This window comes from Thalassophryne amazonica, chromosome 4 (genome assembly GCF_902500255.1).
Source record: "Thalassophryne amazonica chromosome 4, fThaAma1.1, whole genome shotgun sequence".
NCBI classification, from domain to species: domain Eukaryota; kingdom Metazoa; phylum Chordata; class Actinopteri; order Batrachoidiformes; family Batrachoididae; genus Thalassophryne; species Thalassophryne amazonica.
The window spans coordinates 68,170,768-68,192,288 of NC_047106.1; the positions used below are offsets into that span (position 1 = coordinate 68,170,768).

General features: G+C 42.0%; 1 protein-coding gene across 1 annotated transcript in view; it reads left to right on the top strand.

The window, feature by feature from the left end:
• vaspb (vasodilator stimulated phosphoprotein b) overlaps window positions 1-21,521 on the top strand; it is a 110,462-nt gene that overhangs the window by 80,977 nt on the left and 7,964 nt on the right. The window contains exons 2-5 of the mRNA XM_034168773.1: window positions 9,096-9,267; window positions 11,505-11,685; window positions 18,636-18,702; window positions 18,920-18,968. Of these exons, the coding sequence (XP_034024664.1) occupies window positions 9,096-9,267; window positions 11,505-11,685; window positions 18,636-18,702; window positions 18,920-18,968 (469 nt within the window). The remainder of the gene's footprint in view (window positions 1-9,095; window positions 9,268-11,504; window positions 11,686-18,635; window positions 18,703-18,919; window positions 18,969-21,521) is intronic.

Below are 21,521 nucleotides of genomic sequence, written 5' to 3' on the forward strand. Positions count from 1 at the left end.
TCCTGGTTCTTCCCCGGGGCCTCCTCCCGATGGGACGTGCTTGAAACACCTCTCCATCGAGGCGTCCAGGGGGCATCCGAAAAAGATGCCTGAGCCACCTCAGCTGGCTCCTTTCGACGTGGAGGAAAAAAATTTTAAAAATTCATAACTGTCAAAAAAGATCGAATTTCTTTCATATTTGAGAGCGTTATGTAGGATGGTGTCCTTTATCGACTGACAAAGTTTGATCTGGATCTGATCCAGATTGTGGATTTTGTGGACACTTGAATTTCAATCAATTCAATCAATTTTATTTATATAGCGCCAAATCACAACAAACAGTTGCCCCAAGGCGCTTTATATTGTAAGGCAAGGCCATACAATAATTACGTAAAAACCCCAATGGTCAAAACGACCCCCTGTGAGCAAGCACTTGGCGAAGGAAAAACTCCCTTTTAACAGGAAGAAACCTCCAGCAGAACCAGGCTCAGGGAGGGGCAGTCTTCTGCTGGGACTGGTTGGGGCTGAGGGAGAGAACCAGCCCTAACTATAACCTTTAGCAAAAAGTAAAGTTTTAAGCCTAATCTTAAAAGTAGAGAGGGTGTCTGTCTCTCTGATCCGAATTGGGAGCTGGTTCCACAGGAGAGGAGCCTGAAAGCTGAAGGCTCTGCCTCCCATTCTACTCTTACAAACCCTAGGAACTACAAGTAAGCCTGCAGTCTGAGAGCGAAGCGCTCTATTGGGATGATATGGTACTACGAGGTCCCTAAGATAAGATGGGACCTGATTATTCAAAACCTTATAAGTAAGAAGAAGAATTTAAAATTCTATTCTAGAATTAACAGGAAGCCAATGAAGAGAGGCCAATATGGGTGAGATATGCTCTCTCCTTCTAGTCCCCGTTAGTACTCTAGCTGCAGCATTTTGAATTAACTGAAGGCTTTTCAGGGAACTTTTAGGACAACCTGATAATAATGAATTACAATAGTCCAGCCTAGAGGAAATAAATGCATGAATTAGTTTTTCAGCATCACTCTGAGACAAGACCTTTCTAATTTTAGAGATATTGCGTAAATGCAAAAAAGCAGTCCTACATATTTGTTTAATATGCGCTTTGAATGACATATCCTGGTCAAAAATGACTCCAAGATTTCTCACAGTATTACTAGAGGTCAGGGTAATGCCATAATGAATTTAATAGTGAAAGCCCATTTGATGTACATTTAGCATTATATCTCAATCAAAAGTGCCTCAATCAGTCTTATGCGACAGTGAGGTGCAAAGTGGCACTCTCATTGAATAGACTAAGTTTGATCCGCATCTGATGCATATTGCGGATTTAGCGGATATTTGATCTTAACATTGAAAAGCCCTTTTATCTATATTTGTATGTTATCTTATGAAAAGCCACTTCTAACAGGACTAGAGACGGGTATTGATAAGATTTTATTTATATCGATACCATTATCAATTCCGCTCATCAATCCGATTCCCTTATCGATCTGTGTACTACAAGTAGGCATGGGCCGGTATGAGATTTTGATGGTATGATAACCGTGGGCAAAAATACAGCGGTTTCACGGTATTATGTATAGCTTTAAAATGTGCTTTAACAACATTATGGCTATTTGCATATGAAGCACGTGTGATTCAGGTGCACTAATTGACGTGATGTCTTCCGCTATGAGTACTATACCACTGATAACTTTAGAGAAAATACCAAAATAATAGTCACTCTTTTAGACATGTAGCATCTGCCCATGGGAAACATGACTTACTTGCTTCGGGAGAAACGTGGCTGGAATAAGGTCCGGAACTCCGGATGCTCAATATTGGCCCAGCTTCACCAACAAAGTGCTTGGAATAGATGTATTTGTCCTTCTTGACTTATTTGTGGGAGAAATTTGGTCGACCACAAGCACCCCTTAAAAAAAAGCGGACCCTATCAACGATACAAAATGTGATTTCTGCACCTTTCTAACGTATATCTATCCATAAAAAAATTTGTGGGACAAATCTGAAGGGATCATGAAACACCCTCTAATAGAAACCTGCCTGACTCTTATAAAAAAAACTGGCCCTTAAGTGTCATGTTGCCGTTACCATGAGTGAGAAGTGTAATGCACTTGATGTCTTCCGCCACTGTCTCTGTTTGTGGGTGTGTAAGAATATATGCACCTACTTGCAGCAGAATGCAGAAAAGACAAAAAGCTCTGCGTGCGTGCGTATGTGTACAACTTCGATCACTGACAAACTGGGAGAGCTGACATTTGCTGTTTGGTATGCTTATGGATTTTGGGTCAGAGATGAATACTGCCGAAACTGAACGTTGACGGGACTAATATTTTTGGGGAAACTATTGATATTGGCTAACAACACTGAACAATGGATGTTGATAACTACATTCTGGACTCGCACACGATTCCAGCAGGGGCTGGTAAATTATTTATATATTAAAAGCATGCGTGGGTGATTTTATTTAATAAGTTAAATGCAAATATATAATATAATTGTAAATATGTAAAAAATACATGGTTGACACAAGAAAGTGAAAATACTTATTTCCATTGTGGTCCATTTAAAAATCGAATGACAAAATAGAAGTAATAATAGTATGTATATGATCACAAAAACCTTAACAACTTATAAATACATTAAGACAGTAAATTAACATAAAAAATAATGTAATTAGGTTATTTTAACATTTGGGATGGGTATGGAGAACCGGTTCTTTTCGGGTATCCTTAAAAAATGATTCAATCCACCGACATCAATAGCCTTTTTGCTTAATGATTCCCTTATCAGTCCTTCAGAGTGGCCGTTGTTTTAAAGGTGCTTGTCGGGAAAATGATCATTTCTCTACGTTGATTGCAGACCCTGCAGCGGCTCTATAATCAACCACTTCTGCAGTGTGACTCTGCTTTGAAGCTTGAACCAATGAAGCAGTGCTTCATTCCACTGCTTAGTTGGTTCTTTGATTCGTTACTTTTCAGAAGCGGTAAGTCCACCTCTTAACCCTGCACAAAGCTATTAAAATATGTCAATCCTGAGTCACTTTTATGCAGATTAAAGTCACTAACTGGGACTTGCAGTCAAGAAACGAGAATAGTCCGTTCCGTCGGCACAGCTCCAAACGCTCTGTGGCTCTCTGCTGAGTTGAGCTAGAGTCCGGTCGGAATTAATAACTTCAAAGCGAATCATTCTTTACATTGATGCTGACGTACAGCTGAGTTCAGCTCAGAGGTATGGAATTAGATTCATGCCAATAATGTCTGAAAGGAAATGCTTTTGACAAAACCAACAGATTTTGTTTATTTCTATTTATGTCCAGAGATCAAGGATCGACCATGTAGAGTTTATTTAATGATCCAGTGACCAATTTCATATTTATTTACTTTAAGACTTAATAAAATGTTGTTGATGTAGAAAACCCGTGAAGCCTACTTTTAGTACACAGAAAATTCACAAGAGGTATCGATAAGGGAACCGATAAGGAATTGGATCGATAAGCGGAATCGATAATGGTATTGATAAAATCTTATCATTACCCATCCCTGTTTACCATTCTGGACTTGCACTGCTTTGCCTTGACAAATCCTGTTTTGGATGCTAAGGTTTGGGATGATAAGCTTTTCAATTTTGGGGCAGATTTGTGGTAATGACACTTATGCCTATTCTCTGCAATGGTAGGGTTTGGAAAGCAAAAACGTAGTTGGTGGGTGAAGGAGTCCATCCCACCAAGCTTTTATAGAATATAACACAAGGGCCTGATTTATTAAAGGTTTGCTTGTGTAAAAATTTGCGCAGTGTTCAGCGAGGGCTGCATCTGTGAAATATGTAAAATGGCATGTATTTTCAGTTTCTCATGTTTGCCTTCATGAATATGCAGTTCTGGGTCAGGCCAAATGAGTGCGCAAAATTGCGGGTGAATACTCGTTTTTAAGAAACTTGCAAAAAAAACAAAAACCCCCCCCCCCCCAAAACAACAACAAAAAAACGTTTTTGTGTTGTCATTATGTGGTGTTGTGAGTAGAATTTTGAAGGAATAAGGCTGTTACATAACAAAACATGGAAAAAGTGAAGCACTGTGAATATTTTTCTGATGCACTCTAACTCAGTACACAGAAATCTTTGTGAATTGGGTGGAGGTGGGGGGGAGTAAATAATCCTCTTATCCTTGGTTGCGAGAAGTATAGTAAAACAGTCTTTTGGGATATTTGTATGGCACTGTCCATGTTACTCTCTCTGCTTTCTTTCATTTAGCCTTCATTTCTGTCAGCGGTTATACGAGAAATATAATTTCCTGTTAACATAGTCTGTATTTAAATGCCATCTTGCAGGGAAATGGAGCTACTGTGTGTGTGTTTGCACAGGGATTGTTCAGTCTCAGGTCAGACTTATTAGGCACTTGTTGGCTTCAGGAAGTGGGCAGTGGCTTTGGTGCTGTGTCACAGGAAGTAGCAGATCGTATCATGGGCAGGACAGATGGTGGGGGAGGAGAAGGAAGACATGGATTAGGGGACTACATGGGGAGCAAAGGGGTGGGAGGGGTAAAGAGTAAAATTGGAGAAGACAATTAACCACATTTTGTTCCTTTAATGTCTGACTCTGTGGATACTGTTCACTAATAAAGTTTAATGTTCTCTTACTTTATCTAAATCTTGGTGTGACCTGCACACACCCCACAAAGTGTAAATATTGTTTTATATTTTAGACCTGATGCAAATCAACAAGCTAAAAGGAATGCATGACATAATAGGATGTTGCTACAAATGATGCAGTCTCACTATGAAACTGCCTTCAAAATGCTGGAATAAAATTGAGAAATCTAATCTACCATCAAACAAACCAACAAATGAAAGAATGCGAACTGAGTCACAGCTGTCTGTCTTTTTTTTTTTTTTTTTGTAAGGGTAGGGTTATTGTTCCTGTGTGTCTGTGCAGGATGCTTTACAACTTTTGGTATTGCACATATTGACATACTCACTGCAGACTTGTTTTGTGTTGCAGTCTTATGTGTGTGTTATCTTGTGTGTATTCTGCTGTCAGACTCCATTGCAAGTGTTACTGACCTCGGAGCACATATGTCTGTTTTCCTACAAATAGTGGCGATGATGCATGATGTAGCGCATGTAAAAGGTTCTGGAACCATGTCATTTCAGAGGATGAGGTCACATGTGCCCACATGCAGACATTTGCTCTTCACCTTCTGTCCCAGTGGACTCTGGGGTCCTGTACTCAGCGGTTCCAAACACATCCTTATAACTTCTCATGATATCAGTACAAATGAAGAACTTGATCTTTTATACATTATCCATACTGGGGAAAATATCACCTTGAATAAAAATTGCTTGTGCAGTTTCACACAAATATGGATGTTTCTCATCAGGTGGTTTTCTGATTCGTTGGCTTTGGAGTTTGTTTGGTAGTTTGTCAGGTTGTATTTGTTCCCCCACACAGGATAAAAAGATGTTAGACTCTAAGAACTGTTTGGAGCAAAGTCAGTCTTTGTGCTGCTGTTAATGATTGATGAGATGTGAGGCGTCTAGACAAGAGAAGCTGTACCCGTCACAGGTTAAATTATACCCAGGTGCTGTATGACACATTTCATGTTTGTTATAATGATGTACAGTGAAGTTGAATGCAGAGGCCACCTCAGTATTTTCTGAACTATGATAGCATGAGTTGGAAGAGATGAGACCAGGCTTGTCTGGAAGGACTGGCTCTAGTCTCCAAAACAGCTTTTTTATAGTGTTGCCACTCTGCGGTCTCTCACACCAGTATGTCCATCCAGAGTGTCAAGTCCCTTCCTTTTGGTGTTGGCTTCATGTAAATCTTGTCATTAAACGGTTATTTTTTGTGGTAAAAGTATTAAGTTGTGGTTAAACACAAGTGTCATTTCCCAATTAACCATGTAAAATGATTAAAAGTTTTTACTTTGTCATGTTTAATGGACAAATAAGCCTATAATCTGATTTGGCATGTCATTATAAATATTAAAGTAGCCCTGTTGTTCATTTGTGATAGTCTGTGTTGCTTAAATAATTCACTTAACTGCTAGCCTACAGCCTACTTTTTAGACCTGGCTGTGCTGCCTGTCCGCGTCGTGGGTTAAGTGGTCGACACGCAACGCTGCTGCGTTCTCCTCCTGAGAGCACCAACAGCAAAAAACCAACACCTTTCAGCTGCGACCTCAGATCAGACGAGACGACCCGTTGAATTCAAGCATATTACTAATTAGGTGGAGTTTACAACCCATCTGACCCATCTGCATTCCCAAACAACCCAACTCCGGGAAGGCGGGTCGATCAGAAGGACTCCCAGGATTCCCTCAGTAGTGGGCTCATTGCTCACCACTAATGAGGGGGATTCCCTCAGGACTATGTGACGTCAGCCTGCGAATTCCCTCTGACTGGCTGACCGACTGAGGATTCCCACAGTAGCAGCGACCGAAGAGAGAAGCAGCGAATCCCCATGCAACAGTCGGGCGCGGGAAATGTGGCGTAGGGAAGACCGCTGCTGGTCTGGCGCTGCCTGGCCACGAAATAAGGATGCACCGATCCACAATTTTTCACTTCCGATCTGATCCCAATACCTGAATTTGGATATCTGCCGATAACGATACTTTTCCGATCTGATACCAGAGCGCTGTTTGCTTTAATATTATTATTATCATTATTGTTGATTTTATATGGGGATTTTCTTAAAAAGGAGACCTGAAAGTTGAGCTACAATTTGCCAGAAGGTATATCTAAGATGAAAGCCTAGATTTGAGGTTTTGGTGAAAGAATTAAGTACTTATTATACTTATTTATTTATTTATTTTTGACTTTTATAGACTTAAAGAGAAAAGACAGCAGTTTCTCTCTCTGCCTGTCTCTCTCCCTACCTCTCTGTCTGTCTGTCTGTCACTCTCTCTCTCTTTCTCTTTCTCTCTCTCTTTTTCTTCCTCTCAAACAGCGGTTTTTATGCTACGCAAACTTCGAACTTTTTGGAATCACAAAGCCTTTCAACTGTAAAATAAATGTATCATTATCAATGCTCAAGCACAGAATTTTAATGGAGACCTTTTCCCTTTCAGCAGACAGAATCTCTGTTCGGCTTGTCCGCCTCGGCTGCACGCTGAGCTGGCTTTTCATAGCATTTTACAGCCTCGAGACAGTGAAGCGGCTAACTTTTTAGCGCACATTTTCAGCAACAGTTCAGTTAATTTTTTGGAAAATCTGTGCTCGACGAACAGACAATTTGAACCTGATAGCCGAGCAGAAATTTGCCGCTAACCGCAGCTAGAATACTGCGGAAGAGAGTTCTCTCAACCAGCCCGGCTTCAGAAAACCTCCCCCTTTCTGCCACTTGGCAGTAATGCAGAGAGCAAACAGCAGTAGTTGAGATGATTCACAGTGGCTCTTCTCCGGTATCAGAAAATGTCATGGGTTAGATCGGTATTTTCCGATACGTGAATTACGTCGGTATCGGAACCCAACACCAATCTGGGATCGGATCAGTCCCATCCCTACCACGAAACACATGGCCGGCAGAGCATTCAACCAGCCACTGCCACCATGAAACACATGTCTGGCAGAGAATTGCACCGGCCCACTGCAGCCATGACCCAGGTGGCTGGCAGAGCAGCACATAACAGCTGCTGCTGCAGCAGCAGTCCGGCCTGGATCAACACTTGCCTAGCGTGGTCAGCCAAAGTCGCTCGGTTCACAGTGGCCACAGAAGTGCCAGGCTACCCTGCCATGTTTTCACGGAGCAGCCACGTCTCCACCGCACAGACGCATGGCTGATCCGTGACGTTCTACAGGACAGCCATGGCCTCCCTCTTCGCCCACTGCCGCACCTGAATTTAAGCACAGCAGCAACAATGGAGCCCAGTGGGATGAATAAAATTGCATCAAGTAGCATGTTATTGCGTAAATGTGGCGTACAGTAGCGTAACATTGTGCAGACTTGCTTAAAAACAATGTACTTTCTGCGTTCAGTGCTCTATGCCGAAAATGCGTGAAAAAAATTAAACATTTAATTTTTTGCATCCATTTTGCGGACTCCTTTGCTTCCCTCTTGTATTTCCATCTATGCCTGTGTGGGGCAGCGTAAAGCTCAGCGTCGTCAGTACACTGCATTACGCATCTGTACGTAGGCCCGGTGTGAAAGTGGCTTAATATTTTCTTTTGATTATGGTGATAAGTTTTGCTTTCATCACCCAGTAGTAAATTACAAGTGCAACTTCTTGGTCGTCCTTACAGCAGCTTTTGCAGTCATTAGGCAACTTTACCCAAGTAACAGTCTTCATCCACGGATATTTTATGGGGTTATTCCTCTTTGCATCATGTGACCAGCACAGGGAAGCCTCCCAGAAGTAAATTATAATGCTAACTCGTGAATAAAAATAACCGTAATATACACACCAAAAATAAACACACACAACATGTTTTGATACCTTGGTGCTAGCTTTCTTTTTTCATACCACAGGCTTCAAAGGAGGCAGCGTCGTACATGTGTTTGCCCGCAACCTTTCTAAAATTCAGGAAAAATCTGTGGGGGAGATAAATAAAAGTAGTACGCCCCCATGTTGGTACATAACTACATATATATTGTCATTTTTCTTCTTTTATTGTATTTGGTGTCCATTTTAATTATACATTACTACTACTTCCTGCTCTGGAGTGTGAGTCACCGTACAACTTTCAGATTAGTACACAGGAGGTGCTTGTCATGCATGTAGACTGTGCCATCTTGTGGCCATATATGATAATACAGTATTTTTTAATGTATACGTCACTTTGAAATATGCCACAGGACCAGAAAAAAGTAAGTTTTAAAAAGTAAAACACAACTCTGTCTATAAAATGCTGTAGCGACTAGTTTGTGTTTCAAATGAATATTGGTTGTGTATCTTTCTTTTAAGAATAAGTATTGAAACTACTAACTGCATCCACTGTGTGTGTGTGTGTGTGTGTGTGTGTGTGTGTGTGTGTGTGTGTGTGTGTGTGTGTGTGTGTGTGTGTGTGTGTGTGTGTGTGTTTAGTCAAGTACTTGTGGCTGATGCTCTTAAAAAGCAGTATTCTATAAAATGGCTTAAAATAATCTTTTCTGTTGTCCTCCCCCAGTGAGTCGAGTATTTGTCAGGCTCGAGCCACTGTGATGATCTATGATGATGGCAATAAAAAGTGGGTACCGGCAGGTGCTGGATCCCAGACCTTCAGCAGAGTCCAGATTTATCACAATCCTGCCACCAACGCCTTCAGAATAGTGGGACGTAAGATGCAAACAGACCAGCAGGTATGTAAACCAGCTGTGTGAGGATGACTGCCTCGGTCAGGTGGTCCAAGCATGTGGCAGTCTATAGGAGATGTGGAAGTGTGAGACAAGTTCTATTTATATAATATTGTTTGATGGAAAGCCTGAAGTTCATTCAGTGTCAGGTTCAGCCACAGTGATTAGAGCAGGGGTGCTCAAGTTCGGTCCTCGAGATCTACCTTCCTGATACTCTTAGTTGGCTCCCTGCTCCAACACACCTGAATCCAATGAAAGGCTCATTAAAAGCCTGCTAACGAGTCTTTCATTGGATTCAGGTGTGTTGGAGCAGGGAGCCAACTAAGAGTGTCAGGAAGGTAGCTCTCGAGGACCAAACTTGAGCACCCCTGGATTAGAGCAATAGGTCAACTTTCTAAACATCTGGTTCTGTTAATTAAGGTGTATTTTGTTGTGTGTGGATTGGGGGGGCGGGCTTGCCAAACACCTTGATCTTTTTGTGAAATTTCACGGTGTTCTGTATCAGAAAAACAAAACAGTTTATGAGATGACAACATGAACAAGCTTGGAAAGACATTGGTGCCAATCGAAACATCACAGCTAATGTATTTTCTGCCAGTAATTGACATGCTTTATGATGCAGTTTAGCATCATTACATTGTATGCTCTTACTTTGGAAGTGTAACACTGTGGATGCTAACAACCTCCCTCCCATTGCTGATGAGCCAAAAACAAAGTAGAGTTAGCTGATGCAAAATATTTTAATGCACCTTTAGCATGACTGGGCTTATCAAATGTTTGTGCTTTGGGAAATTGTGAAATGTATTTTTAGAAACATTTGTGGTACCTTGTAGCCCAAGGATTGTAGAATCAATCCCCTCAGGTCTAGGAGTATGTGCTGGTGCCATGTATCAATTAATCCATCCACCACACTACAAATAAGTGATGGATCCTGGATAGTAACCGCCCAGGCAGACAACCGGTCCATCCACACCTCTTGAAAGTAACCATCTATCTGCTGCAGCTGGGTGAAACTTGGATGTCCCTTTGTCCTTCTCCAGCCACTGGCGTCCTCAGAACTGAAGTACCTGTGTGCTGGTTCATACCCAGAGAAACAAACCACATGGCCAGAATGTCATAGCTGATGTACCTTCACAATGCAAGTGATAGTCCTCATTTTGGTCTCCCTAATTAAACATTCACTTGACATAAAATCACCACTTGCTCCCAGTGATCAGGTGAATGTGAGACATTGCTGTAAAGTGTTTTGAGCGTAATGGATGGTATTGCTATAGAATTGCAGACCATTTAACATCTTGCTTTAATAATTTAAAGTCATTAATATAATCATAAAAGATTTCATGCATTTGTTTGCTTGGATACCGGAGTAGAAAATGATTTATAGTGTGAATCTGTAATAGTTAACATGAATCATAGTTTGTGGATTGTGCATAACGAATGGAATAGATCGAAGGATTGTTAATCTTTTACAAATAATTGCACAGATATAGTGCACTGTTATAGAGGATGCATATTATCGAACTCACCATTGATGGTGAATTGTTTAGAAAATGTAAATTTTCAGTTTCAGTATCATGGTGGTATGGTGATGAGAGGAGATTGTCCTTCAGACTTCAAGATGTAATCTCATTAGAAAAGGAGCATTTTCCTGTTGCAAGATGAGCAGATATCAGCAGATGCACGTTGCCAGAAGTTACCTCTGCATTAAAAAGCTGGACAAAAGGAGTTTGGCTGGGGTTATTCTTCACTATGCACACAATTGCCTCTCATTCTATTTTAAACATTCGGAACCTTAACGTTTCCTCCAGAAGCAGGTCTTTAAGACATTAATCTGAGGAATAGGTACCAGTACAGTTTTGATATAAAAGTGTCCAAATATAAAGGGACATAACTATGGAATAACTTTTCTTGACCTTTTGACACTGTGGTGGAGAGGTTAGAAACTTGCTACCCTCTCTTTTCAGTGCGTTGTGCACTGTGCTATTCACCCTAACAGTGTCTCCTCTGTGGAATCCAGAAACTGTTAAACAAATAGAAAAATAAAAGCATGTCAGTACATTCACGCAGTGCTTAAACTCAGAACATTTTTTTCCCCTGCAGGTTTCTAGGTTTCATGCCACCTGCTGGGTGGAATATAAACCAGACGTTTTCCAACAGAAGTGGTCGTGTCATTTATTTATTTATTTGTTTGTTTGTTTGTCTCTGTCTGTAACTGAGTGATTCGTGAATTGATCTTTCCTCAGGTGGTTATAAACTGTCCAATCGTGAGAGGTCTGAAGTATAACCAGGCCACACCCAATTTTCACCAGTGGCGGGATGCCCGGCAGGTGTGGGGTCTCAACTTCGGTAGCAAGGAGGATGCTGCGTTATTTGCCAATGGCATGTCACACGCTCTGGATGTGCTCAACTCCATGGCAGATGCAGGTAATACACAAGTTTCTTGGTAGCCTTCTATTGGTGTCAACAGTAGAAACCAGAACAGTAGTTTTCAAACCTGTTCTGAAGGACCACCTAAGCTACACATCTCTTCCTGTTCTGCCACAGCCTGAATATCTTATTAAGGTGGCTGTTAGTGCTTGATTGGTTGAACACCTAAATGAGCTAATGTCCTTGAGGGCATGTTTGAGAACTACTGGACAAGAATGACACTTTGGGCATCGGTTCTCATGATGTTTCACCGCATATGAAGGCTGATCTTCCTGCTAAATGCCAAGTCTAGCTAATTTCAGTTTGTTTGTAAATCACTTACAGCATTAGGGTTTGGCTCGTACATAACTGGTTAAAATGATTCGTCCTGTCACGACCTGGAGTCAAAAATTGCTTGACTGATTCAGCAATTTAAAATCAGAGCAGCTGAGGGCAGCACCTTATAAGTGACTTTCATGATGTTTAATAACTGCCGGTATAGGAACTGTTATAAAACTTACATTCTCTGAAACAACATAGTACATTAACAAAGGTTTGGAATGTTGGGGTAGTGGTCCCTTTGTTCACAACACATTTCAACAGGCACATTTTTCTTTACATAAAACATGTCAGGTGACTGCTGCCTCTGTGAGGCAGATAGCTGTGTAGAACTTAAAAAAAAAAAAAAAAAGTGAAGCTGAAGACAGAGAAGGCTTTTGTCATGTCATGTTTTGTCATTTGTCATATATATATATATATATATATATATATATATATATAAAATCTATCGACTGTTTAATTAAAACAAAGCATCGAGAGAGAGAGAACTGCTGGGACGTAGAAGCACTGCTGGCACACAGACAGAAGAAGGGGAGCAAAACTTTCAGCAAGAGAGAGACGCTCACACGGGGAGACGAGTTGCTTCTTGTGTTGCGCAAACACAAGAAAACATGCACAAGCAGCCTGCAAGAGAGAGACAGAGAAAGAGTTCCAGATGTATTTTCTTAATTCCTCTGGCACTGAAAGCAATACTGTTAAGTGAGAATACTGTTTAGTGGTACTCCAGTCTTTAATAATTGAGCCCAGGGGCCCGTTTAATACTGGGTTTTGGTACCCATCCCTAGCATCTGTTACTACTGCCTAGATTTTTGAGTTGGTGCTCCATCTGTACCTAATGCCTAGTATTTAAAGCCATCTTCTCCAGTGCTGGCATCTCTGTGCTCTGTCACATTGTACAAGGGCTGTCCGTAAAGTATAGGTCCTTTTTATTTTTTTCAAAAACTATATGGATTTCATTCATATGTTTTTACGTCAGACATGCTTGCACCCTCGTGCGCATGCGTGAGTTTTTCCATGCCTGTCGGTGACGTCATTCGCCTGTGAGCACTCCTTGTGGGAGGAGTCGTCCAGCCCCTCGTCGGAATTCCTTTGTCTGAGAAGTTGCTGAGAGACTGGCGCTTTGTTTGATCAAAATTTTTTCTAAACCTGTGAGACACATCGAAGTGGACATGGTTCGAAAAATTAAGCTGGTTTTCAGTGAAAATTTTAACAGCTGATGAGAGATTTTGAGGTGATTCTGTCACTTTAAGGACTTTTCACGGTGCGAGACGTCGCGCTGCGCTCTCAGGCAGCGTCATCAGCCTGTTTCAAGCTTAAAACCTCCACATTTCAGGCTCTATTGATCCAGGTCGTCGTGAGAGAACAGAGAAGTTTCAGAAGAAGTCGGTTTCAGCATTTTATCCGGATATTCCACTGTTAAAGGAGATTTTTTTAATGAAAGACGTGCGGACGGGTCCGCACGTCGGGACGCAGCCGACGCGGTGCGGCGGCACAGGAAAAACACCTCCATGTTGATAACCATTTGTAAAATCCAGGCGGCTTTTGATGGCTTTCAGTGGAGTGAGTATATGAGAAATTGTTTATCAGCTGGAGATGTTCCAACTTGTCCTCAAGGCTTCCAACAGAGGTGTTTTTCCTGTGGCGGAGCATCGCGGCGGCTGCGAGCCGACGCTGCAATCCGCCTGCACGTCTTTCATTAAAAAAATCTCCTTTAACAGTGGAATATCCGGATAAAATGCTGAAACCGACTTCTTCTGAAACTTCTCTGTTCTCTCACGACGTCCTGGATCAATAAAGCCTGAAATGTGGAGGTTTTAAGCTTGAAACAGGCTGATGACGCCGCCTGAGAGCGCTGCGCGACGTCTCGCACCGTGAAAAGTCCTTAAAGCGACAGAATCACCTCAAAATCTCTCATCAGCTGTTAAGATTTTCACTGAAGACCAGCTTAATTTTTCGAACCATGTCCACTTCGATGTGTCTCACAGGTTTAGAAAAAATTTTGATCAAACAAAGCGCCAGTCTCTCAGCAACTTCTCAGACAAAGGAATTCCGACGAGGGGCTGGACGACTCCTCCCACAAGGAGTGCTCACAGGCGAATGACGTCACCGACAGGCGTGGAAAAACTCACGCATGCGCACGAGGGTTCAAGCATGTCTGATGTAAAAACATATGAATGAAATCCATATAGTTTTAGAAAAAAATAAAAAGGACCTATACTTTATGGACAGCCCTCGTAGATGACGTTGAAGTGTAACATCAGAGTTTGTGATCTCATGCATATCCGATGTTTAACTATGTTGTGCTGCTCTTGCATTGTGTTCCAGCTTTGACAGCTGACAGCTGCCGCCCCCCATCACCACCACCACCAGATTTCCAGGATTAAATTAAACTGCTACATTTTTCTTATTTATTTATTTTACTGACACAGGTGCAGTTTTCAGGCAAGAAGCAACATTTACTGCACCAGTGATTTAGAAATTAGTTCATTTGTTGAGATCTGCTTCCAAGTTGTTGATGTTCATTCGGCTGCTCCCAGTTTTGTTCGAGGTCACCACAGCAGATACAGTCAGATCCGCATTGGTAATTGGCACAGGTTTTATGCCAGATGCCCTTCCTGACACAACTCCAGTTTTACCTGGAGAAACACACACAGCCGCTGGTGTTCCAAAGAGGTCTCCCATCCAAGTACTAACCAGATCCTGCTCTGCTCAGCTTCTGAGATCTGGCAGGATCAGGCTTACACAGAGCAGACCGACTGCTTCCAAGTCATCAGTCTTATTACGCTAAACACTTTGGAATTATGAAGCTTAGATCTGATATACTGTAGACTTTAGATTAAGTTGCAGCTGAATGCGAACAACAGAATAATGTATCTTGAATATTTTCCATTTATTTTGCTGTAATAATTATGGCTGGTCGGTATGCTCTAATTTTGGTATCATGGTATAATTTTGAAGCATAGCTGGATATTGTGCATTATGATCACTTTTCCAGGGTGTTGCTAGGCCGGTATCGTAGATTTACGTCGACGCTATCTGACGATACCCGCCCGCTGTGTGTAAACAAATAATGTCATAGTTCGCGCAGCCCGAGAACTGTCCGCAGAGGAAAAGATGAAAAGGCGAGAAGTGTATTTTGGTCCCAATATGGATATTCCGGATGATTTTCTCATGGATAGTACGACAATGAACAGCAGCTAAAGCAGCCAGCTTGATAAAGGACGCACTGCTGAGCAGCACACGCGCCAGCCGACATGACAAAAGTTAAGTGAGCCAGTAGAAAGTGAAAAGTGCTAATAATGCAAATAACATGCTGTTGTCGTGCGGTATGCATTTTCTGAGTCCCTCTGTTCACGCTCAGTCGCCCGCAATGACATTCGCCCGAGTTAGACGAGGGGCCTCTGAAAATGCATACCGCCCTCCAAAAGCATGTTGTTGTATTAATACTGTAATACATAGAAAAACAGTATGTTTGTAATAGATGGGAAAAATACAACCCCTTTTTCCCAACCAACATACATGCAACACTCTGTTACAAAATAAAATAGCTATCCTTTATTTACAGTGTTTTAGGAAGAGCCCTGTATAGTACTAAAATAAAGGCTCTTTGAAGGATTCCAGATTATGTGGATATGTTCTTTTTAACCCCCAAATGCAGCGATGATGAAATTTTCTTTGATGGATCATAATTTAATCTGTTAGTAGGCTCATGGTCCAGAAGTAAATTAAGCTTGTGTAAATTAAAGGCATACACGATTAAATGTGTAGTATTTTATTGAAAATTACACTCAACAAAAATATAAACGCAACACTTTAGGTTTTGCTCCCATTTTGTATGAGATGAACTCAAAGATCTAAAACTTTTTCCATATACTCAATATCACCATTTCCCTCAAATATTGTTCACAAACCAGTCTAAATCTGTGATAGTGAGCACTTCTCCTAAGCTGAGATAATCCATCCCACCTCACAGGTGTGCCATATCAAGATGCTGATTAGACACCATGATTAGTGCACAGGTGTGCCTTAGACTGCCCACAATAAAAGGCCACTATGAAAGGTGCAGTTTTGTTTTATTGAGGGGGGATACCAGTCAGTAATCTGGTGTGACCACCATTTGCCTCATGCAGTGCAACACATCCCCTTCGCATAGAGTTGATCAGGTTGTCAATTGTGGCCTGTGGAATATTGGTCCACTCCTCTTCAATGGCTGTGCGAAGTTGCTGGATATTGGCAGGATCTGGTACACGCTGTCGTATACGCCAGTCCAGAGCATCCCAAACATGCTCAATGGGTGACATGTCCGGTGAGTATGCCGGCCATGCAAGAACTGGGACATTTTCAGCTTCCAAGAATTGTGTACAGATCCTTGCAACATGGAGCCGTGCATTATCCTGCTGCAACATGAGGTGATGTTCTTGGATGTTGGCACAACAATGGGCCTCAGGATCTCGATACGGTATCTCTGTGCATTCAAAATGCCATCAATAAAATGCACCAGTGTTCTTCGTCCATAACAGATGCCTGCTCATACCATAACCCCACCGCCACCATGGGCCACTCGATCCACAACATTGACATCAGAAAACCGCTCACCCACACGACGCCACACACGCTGTCTGCCATCTTCCCTTAACAGTGTGAACCGGGATTCATCCGTGAAGAGAACACCTCTCCAACGTGCCAAACGCCAGTGAATGTGAGCATTTGCCCACTTAAGTCAGTTACGACGACCAACTGGAGTCAGGTCGAGACCCCGATGAGGACGACGAGCATGCAGATGAGCTTCCCTGAGACGGTTTCTGACAGTTTGTGCAGAAATTCTTTGGTCATGCAAACCGATTGTTTCAGCAGCTGTCCGAGTGGCTGGTCTCAGACGATCTTGGAGGTGAACATGCTGGATGTGGAGGTCCTGGGCTGGTGTGGTTACACGTGGTCTGCGGTTGTGAGGCTGGTTGGATGTACTGCCAAATTCTCTGAAACGCCTTTGGAGACGGCTTATGGTAGAGAAATGAACATTCAATACACGAGCAACAGCTCTGGTTGACATTCCTGCTGTCAGCATGCCAATTGCACGCTCCCTCAAATCTTGTGACATCTGTGGCATTGTGCTGTGTGATAAAACTGCAGCTTTCAGAGTGGCCTTTTATTGTGGGCAGTCTAAGGCACACCTGTGCACTAATCATGGTGTCTAATCAGCATCTTGATATGGCACACCTGTGAGGTGGGATGGATTATCTCAGCTTAGGAGAAGTGCTCACTATCACAGATTTAGACTGGTTTGTGAACAATATTTGAGGGAAATGGTGATATTGTGTATGTGGAAAAAGTTTTAGATCTTTGAGTTAATCTCATACAAAATGGGAGCAAAACCAAAAGTGTTGCGTTTATATTTTTGTTGAGTGTAAAATTATGTCTAAAACAAAATTTTAAAATAATACATACGCTGCCATTCAATCTGCTTAAAGCTGCATATTGATAGTAGAAAAACTGAAATGGAAACTTTTCTTTTTCGCTAAAGGTTTATGAATTGGATTACATCTCTTATCATTGGGATTGCAATGAATTTACTATGCAGCATGTTAAGTGTTTTGTTTTTTGTTTGTTTATATGTCGAGCAACACATGGAGCTAGACAACCTTCAATATTTTGTCCATTTTAAGTTTGTTTTATTTTTGCAGTAATGACTGCATCAGTACACTTTCACTTGTAGGTTCATATTTCAGAAGAAAAAGGTATATTAACCAATTCCATTCATGCTTACAAAATTTCTGATTGGAATGTTCCAGTCGCTTGCTTCAACTGGCTGGTTTGCTGTTTCCTCTTTTCGCCTCAGGCACACAGACAGCAGACTGAGAGTTTGGCTATGCCTTCTGCACTGAGGGTCTGGCCACACCTCCTGCACTGAGCATAAAACTAGATTGATGCATATGACAGGAGATGAAATGTCAGTGATTTATGGAACCAAATAAGGATGTGTCTATAATCATACTGTGCAGAGTCGTACTGTGCATTCTGCGAACAGTTCTCTGCACTGAACTGTTGGATGTGTACCACACAGTTCAATACAAAAACATGTATTGTAACACCCCTACAAGAAATTATTAAAAATATTAAAAGGGGAAAATATTGCTGTCAATAGGTTAAGACTCTCTTAAGTAATTTATAACTGATGACAGGCTTTTAATCTCATCCAGCCATCCATTTTCTATATTTACTGACTCCAATTAATGATCACTGTGTGTGGGTGGTGGTGGTGGTGGGAGGGGGGCAGCAGTAGCCTATCCCCGCAGGCATAGGGTGTGAGGAGGGGTACACCCTGGGCAGGATGCTGCTCTGTCGCAGAGCCACACATAGACAAACACATTCACACCCTACCCGCACATATACCTACAGCCAATTTAAAGTTTACATTTCAACTAATTTGCATGTCTTTGGATGTGGGAGGAAGCCGGCGCACCCAGAGGGAACCCACGTAAACACAGGGAGAACATGCAATCTCCACACAAAAAGGCCACAGGTGGAAATCGATCGCATGACCTTCTTGCTGTGAGAGAACAGTGCAAACCACTAAGGCACCGTGCTTCCCATTGTTAATCTCATGTTTAAATGTATATTTTCTGTTACAGGCTATTCAACCCTCCCCCGTCCTGTGTCAAATGGACCTTCTCCAGAAGAACTTGAACAACAGCGGAGGTACCCAAACATTTGTCAAAATACTACACGTTTATCTTACTTTACTCATTCTAAAAAGACATTAAGGGACATATCTCATGGTTTTAACATCCCAGTTAGCAACACAAAATCAGAGTATTCATGATTGTAAGTCTCACTCTGCAATTCTCGGCATGTGATGTACTTATTAGGGGGTCAAAAGAAATTAGTGCTCTCTTGTGTTCGCGTTTCTCTGCAGAGGATACTGTACTTTCCTCTGCAACTACCTTTGGCTGCCTTTCTCTGGCGTTCAGCTGAGAGGCGCCTGTTTAGGCCTCTACTGGTGGTTGGCTCTCACTGCGGTATTGTATCACTTCCTGTTCCGGAGCACAGCGGTGTTTTTCTGTATCTGTTAGCTGTTTACTCTGCGCAGTTAGATTGATCTAGTTATCTAGATTACGATTTGTTTCCCAGTGTAATCTTTACGTGCCTTAACTAAAGCACTCCTTCTGCTGAATCACCTATAAATTATTTACACATTATTCACTTTGCGTGTTTTTAGGAATCCGCTAGCTTAGCGTAGCTACTAGCTCTTAGCCGATTTAGCATGGCGGCTTCTCCTGTCTCTCCCGCACTTTTCTGCTCTGGGTGTGAAATGTTTAGTTATTCCTCGGCCTCCTTTAGCAGTAACGGTACTTGTAATAAGTGTAGCTTATTCGTAGCTTTGGAGGCCAGGCTGGGCGAATTGGAGACTCGGCTCCGCACCGTGGAAAATTCTACAGTTAGCCAGGCCCCTGTAGTCGGTGCAGACCAAGGTAGCTTAACCGCCGTTAGTTCCCCCCTGGCAGATCCCGAGCAGTCGGGAAAGCAGGCTGACTGGGTGACTGTGAGGAGGAAGCGTAGCCCTAAACAGAAGCCCCGTGTACACCGTCAACCCGTTCACATCTCTAACCGTTTTTCCCCACTCGGCGACACACCCGCCGAGGATCAAACTCTGGTTATTGGCGACTCTGTTTTGAGAAATGTGAAGTTAGCGACACCAGCAACCATAGTCAATTGTCTTCCGGGGGCCAGAGCAGGCGACATTGAAGGAAATTTGAAACTGCTGGCTAAGGCTAAGCGTAAATTTGGTAAGATTGTAATTCACGTCGGCAGTAATGACACCCGGTTACGCCAATCGGAGGTCACTAAAATTAACATTAAATCGGTGTGTAACTTTGCAAAAACAATGTCGGACTCTGTAGTTTTCTCTGGGCCCCTCCCCAATCGGACCGGGAGTGACATGTTTAGCCGCATGTTCTCCTTGAATTGCTGGCTGTCTGAGTGGTGTCCAAAAAATGAGGTGGGCTTCATAGATAATTGGCAAAGCTTCTGGGGAAAACCTGGTCTTGTTAGGAGAGACGGCATCCATCCCACTTTGGATGGAGCAGCTCTCATTTCTAGAAATCTGGCCAATTTTCTTAAATCCTCCAAACCGTGACTATCCAGGGTTGGGACCAGGAAGCAGAGTTGTAGTCTTACACACCTCTCTGCAGCTTCTCTCCCCCTGCCATCCCCTCATTACCCCATCCCCGTAGAGACGGTGCCTGCTCCCAGACCACCAATATCCAGCAAAAATCTATTTAATCATAAAAATTCCAAAAAAAAAAATAATATAGCACCTTCAACTGCACCACAGACTAAAACAGTTAAATGTGGTCTATTAAACATTAGGTCTCTCTCTTCTAAGTCCCTGTTGGTAAATGATATAATAATTGATCAACATATTGATTTATTCTGCCTAACAGAAACCTGGTTACAGCAGGATGAATATGTTAGTTTAAATGAGTCAACACCCCCGAGTCACACTAACTGTCAGAATGCTCGTAGCACGGGCCGGGGCGGAGGATTAGCAGCAATCTTCCATTCCAGCTTATTAATTAATCAAAAACCCAGACAGAGCTTTAATTCATTTGAAAGCTTGTCTCTTAGTCTTGTCCATCCAAATTGGAAGTCCCAAAAACCAGTTTTATTTGTTATTATCTATCGTCCACCTGGTCGTTACTGTGAGTTTCTCTGTGAATTTCAGACCTTTTGTCTGACTTAGTGCTTAGCTCAGATAAGATAATTATAGTGGGCGATTTTAACATCCACACAGATGCTGAGAATGACAGCCTCAACACTGCATTTAATCTATTATTAGACTCTATTGGCTTTGCTCAAAAAGTAAATGAGTCCACCCACCACTTGAATCATATCTTAGATCTTGTTCTGACTTATGGTATGGAAATAGAAGACTTAACAGTATTCCCTGAAAACTCCCTTCTGTCTGATCATTTCTTAATAACATTTACATTTACTCTGATGGACTACCCAGCAGTAGGGAATAAGTTTCATTACACTAGAAGTCTTTCAGAAAGCGCTGTAACTAGGTTAAGGATATGATTCCTTCTTTATGTTCTCTAATGCCATATAACAACACAGTGCAGAGTAGCTACCTAAACTCTGTAAGGGAGATAGAGTATCTCGTCAATAGTTTTACATCCTCATTGAAGACAACTTTGGATGCTGTAGCTCCTCTGAAAAAGAGAGCTTTAAATCAGAAGTGTCTGACTCCGTGGTATAACTCACAAACTCGTAGCTTAAAGCAGATAACCCGTAAGTTGGAGAGGAAATGGCGTCTCACTAATTTAGAAGATCTTCACTTAGCCTGGAAAAAGAGTCTGTTGCTCTATAAAAAAGCCCTCCGTAAAGCTAGGACATCTTTCTACTCATCACTAATTGAAGAAAATAAGAACACCCCAGGTTTCTTTTCAGCACTGTAGCCAGGCTGACAAAGAGTCAGAGCTCTATTGAGCTGAGTATTCCATTAACTTTAACTA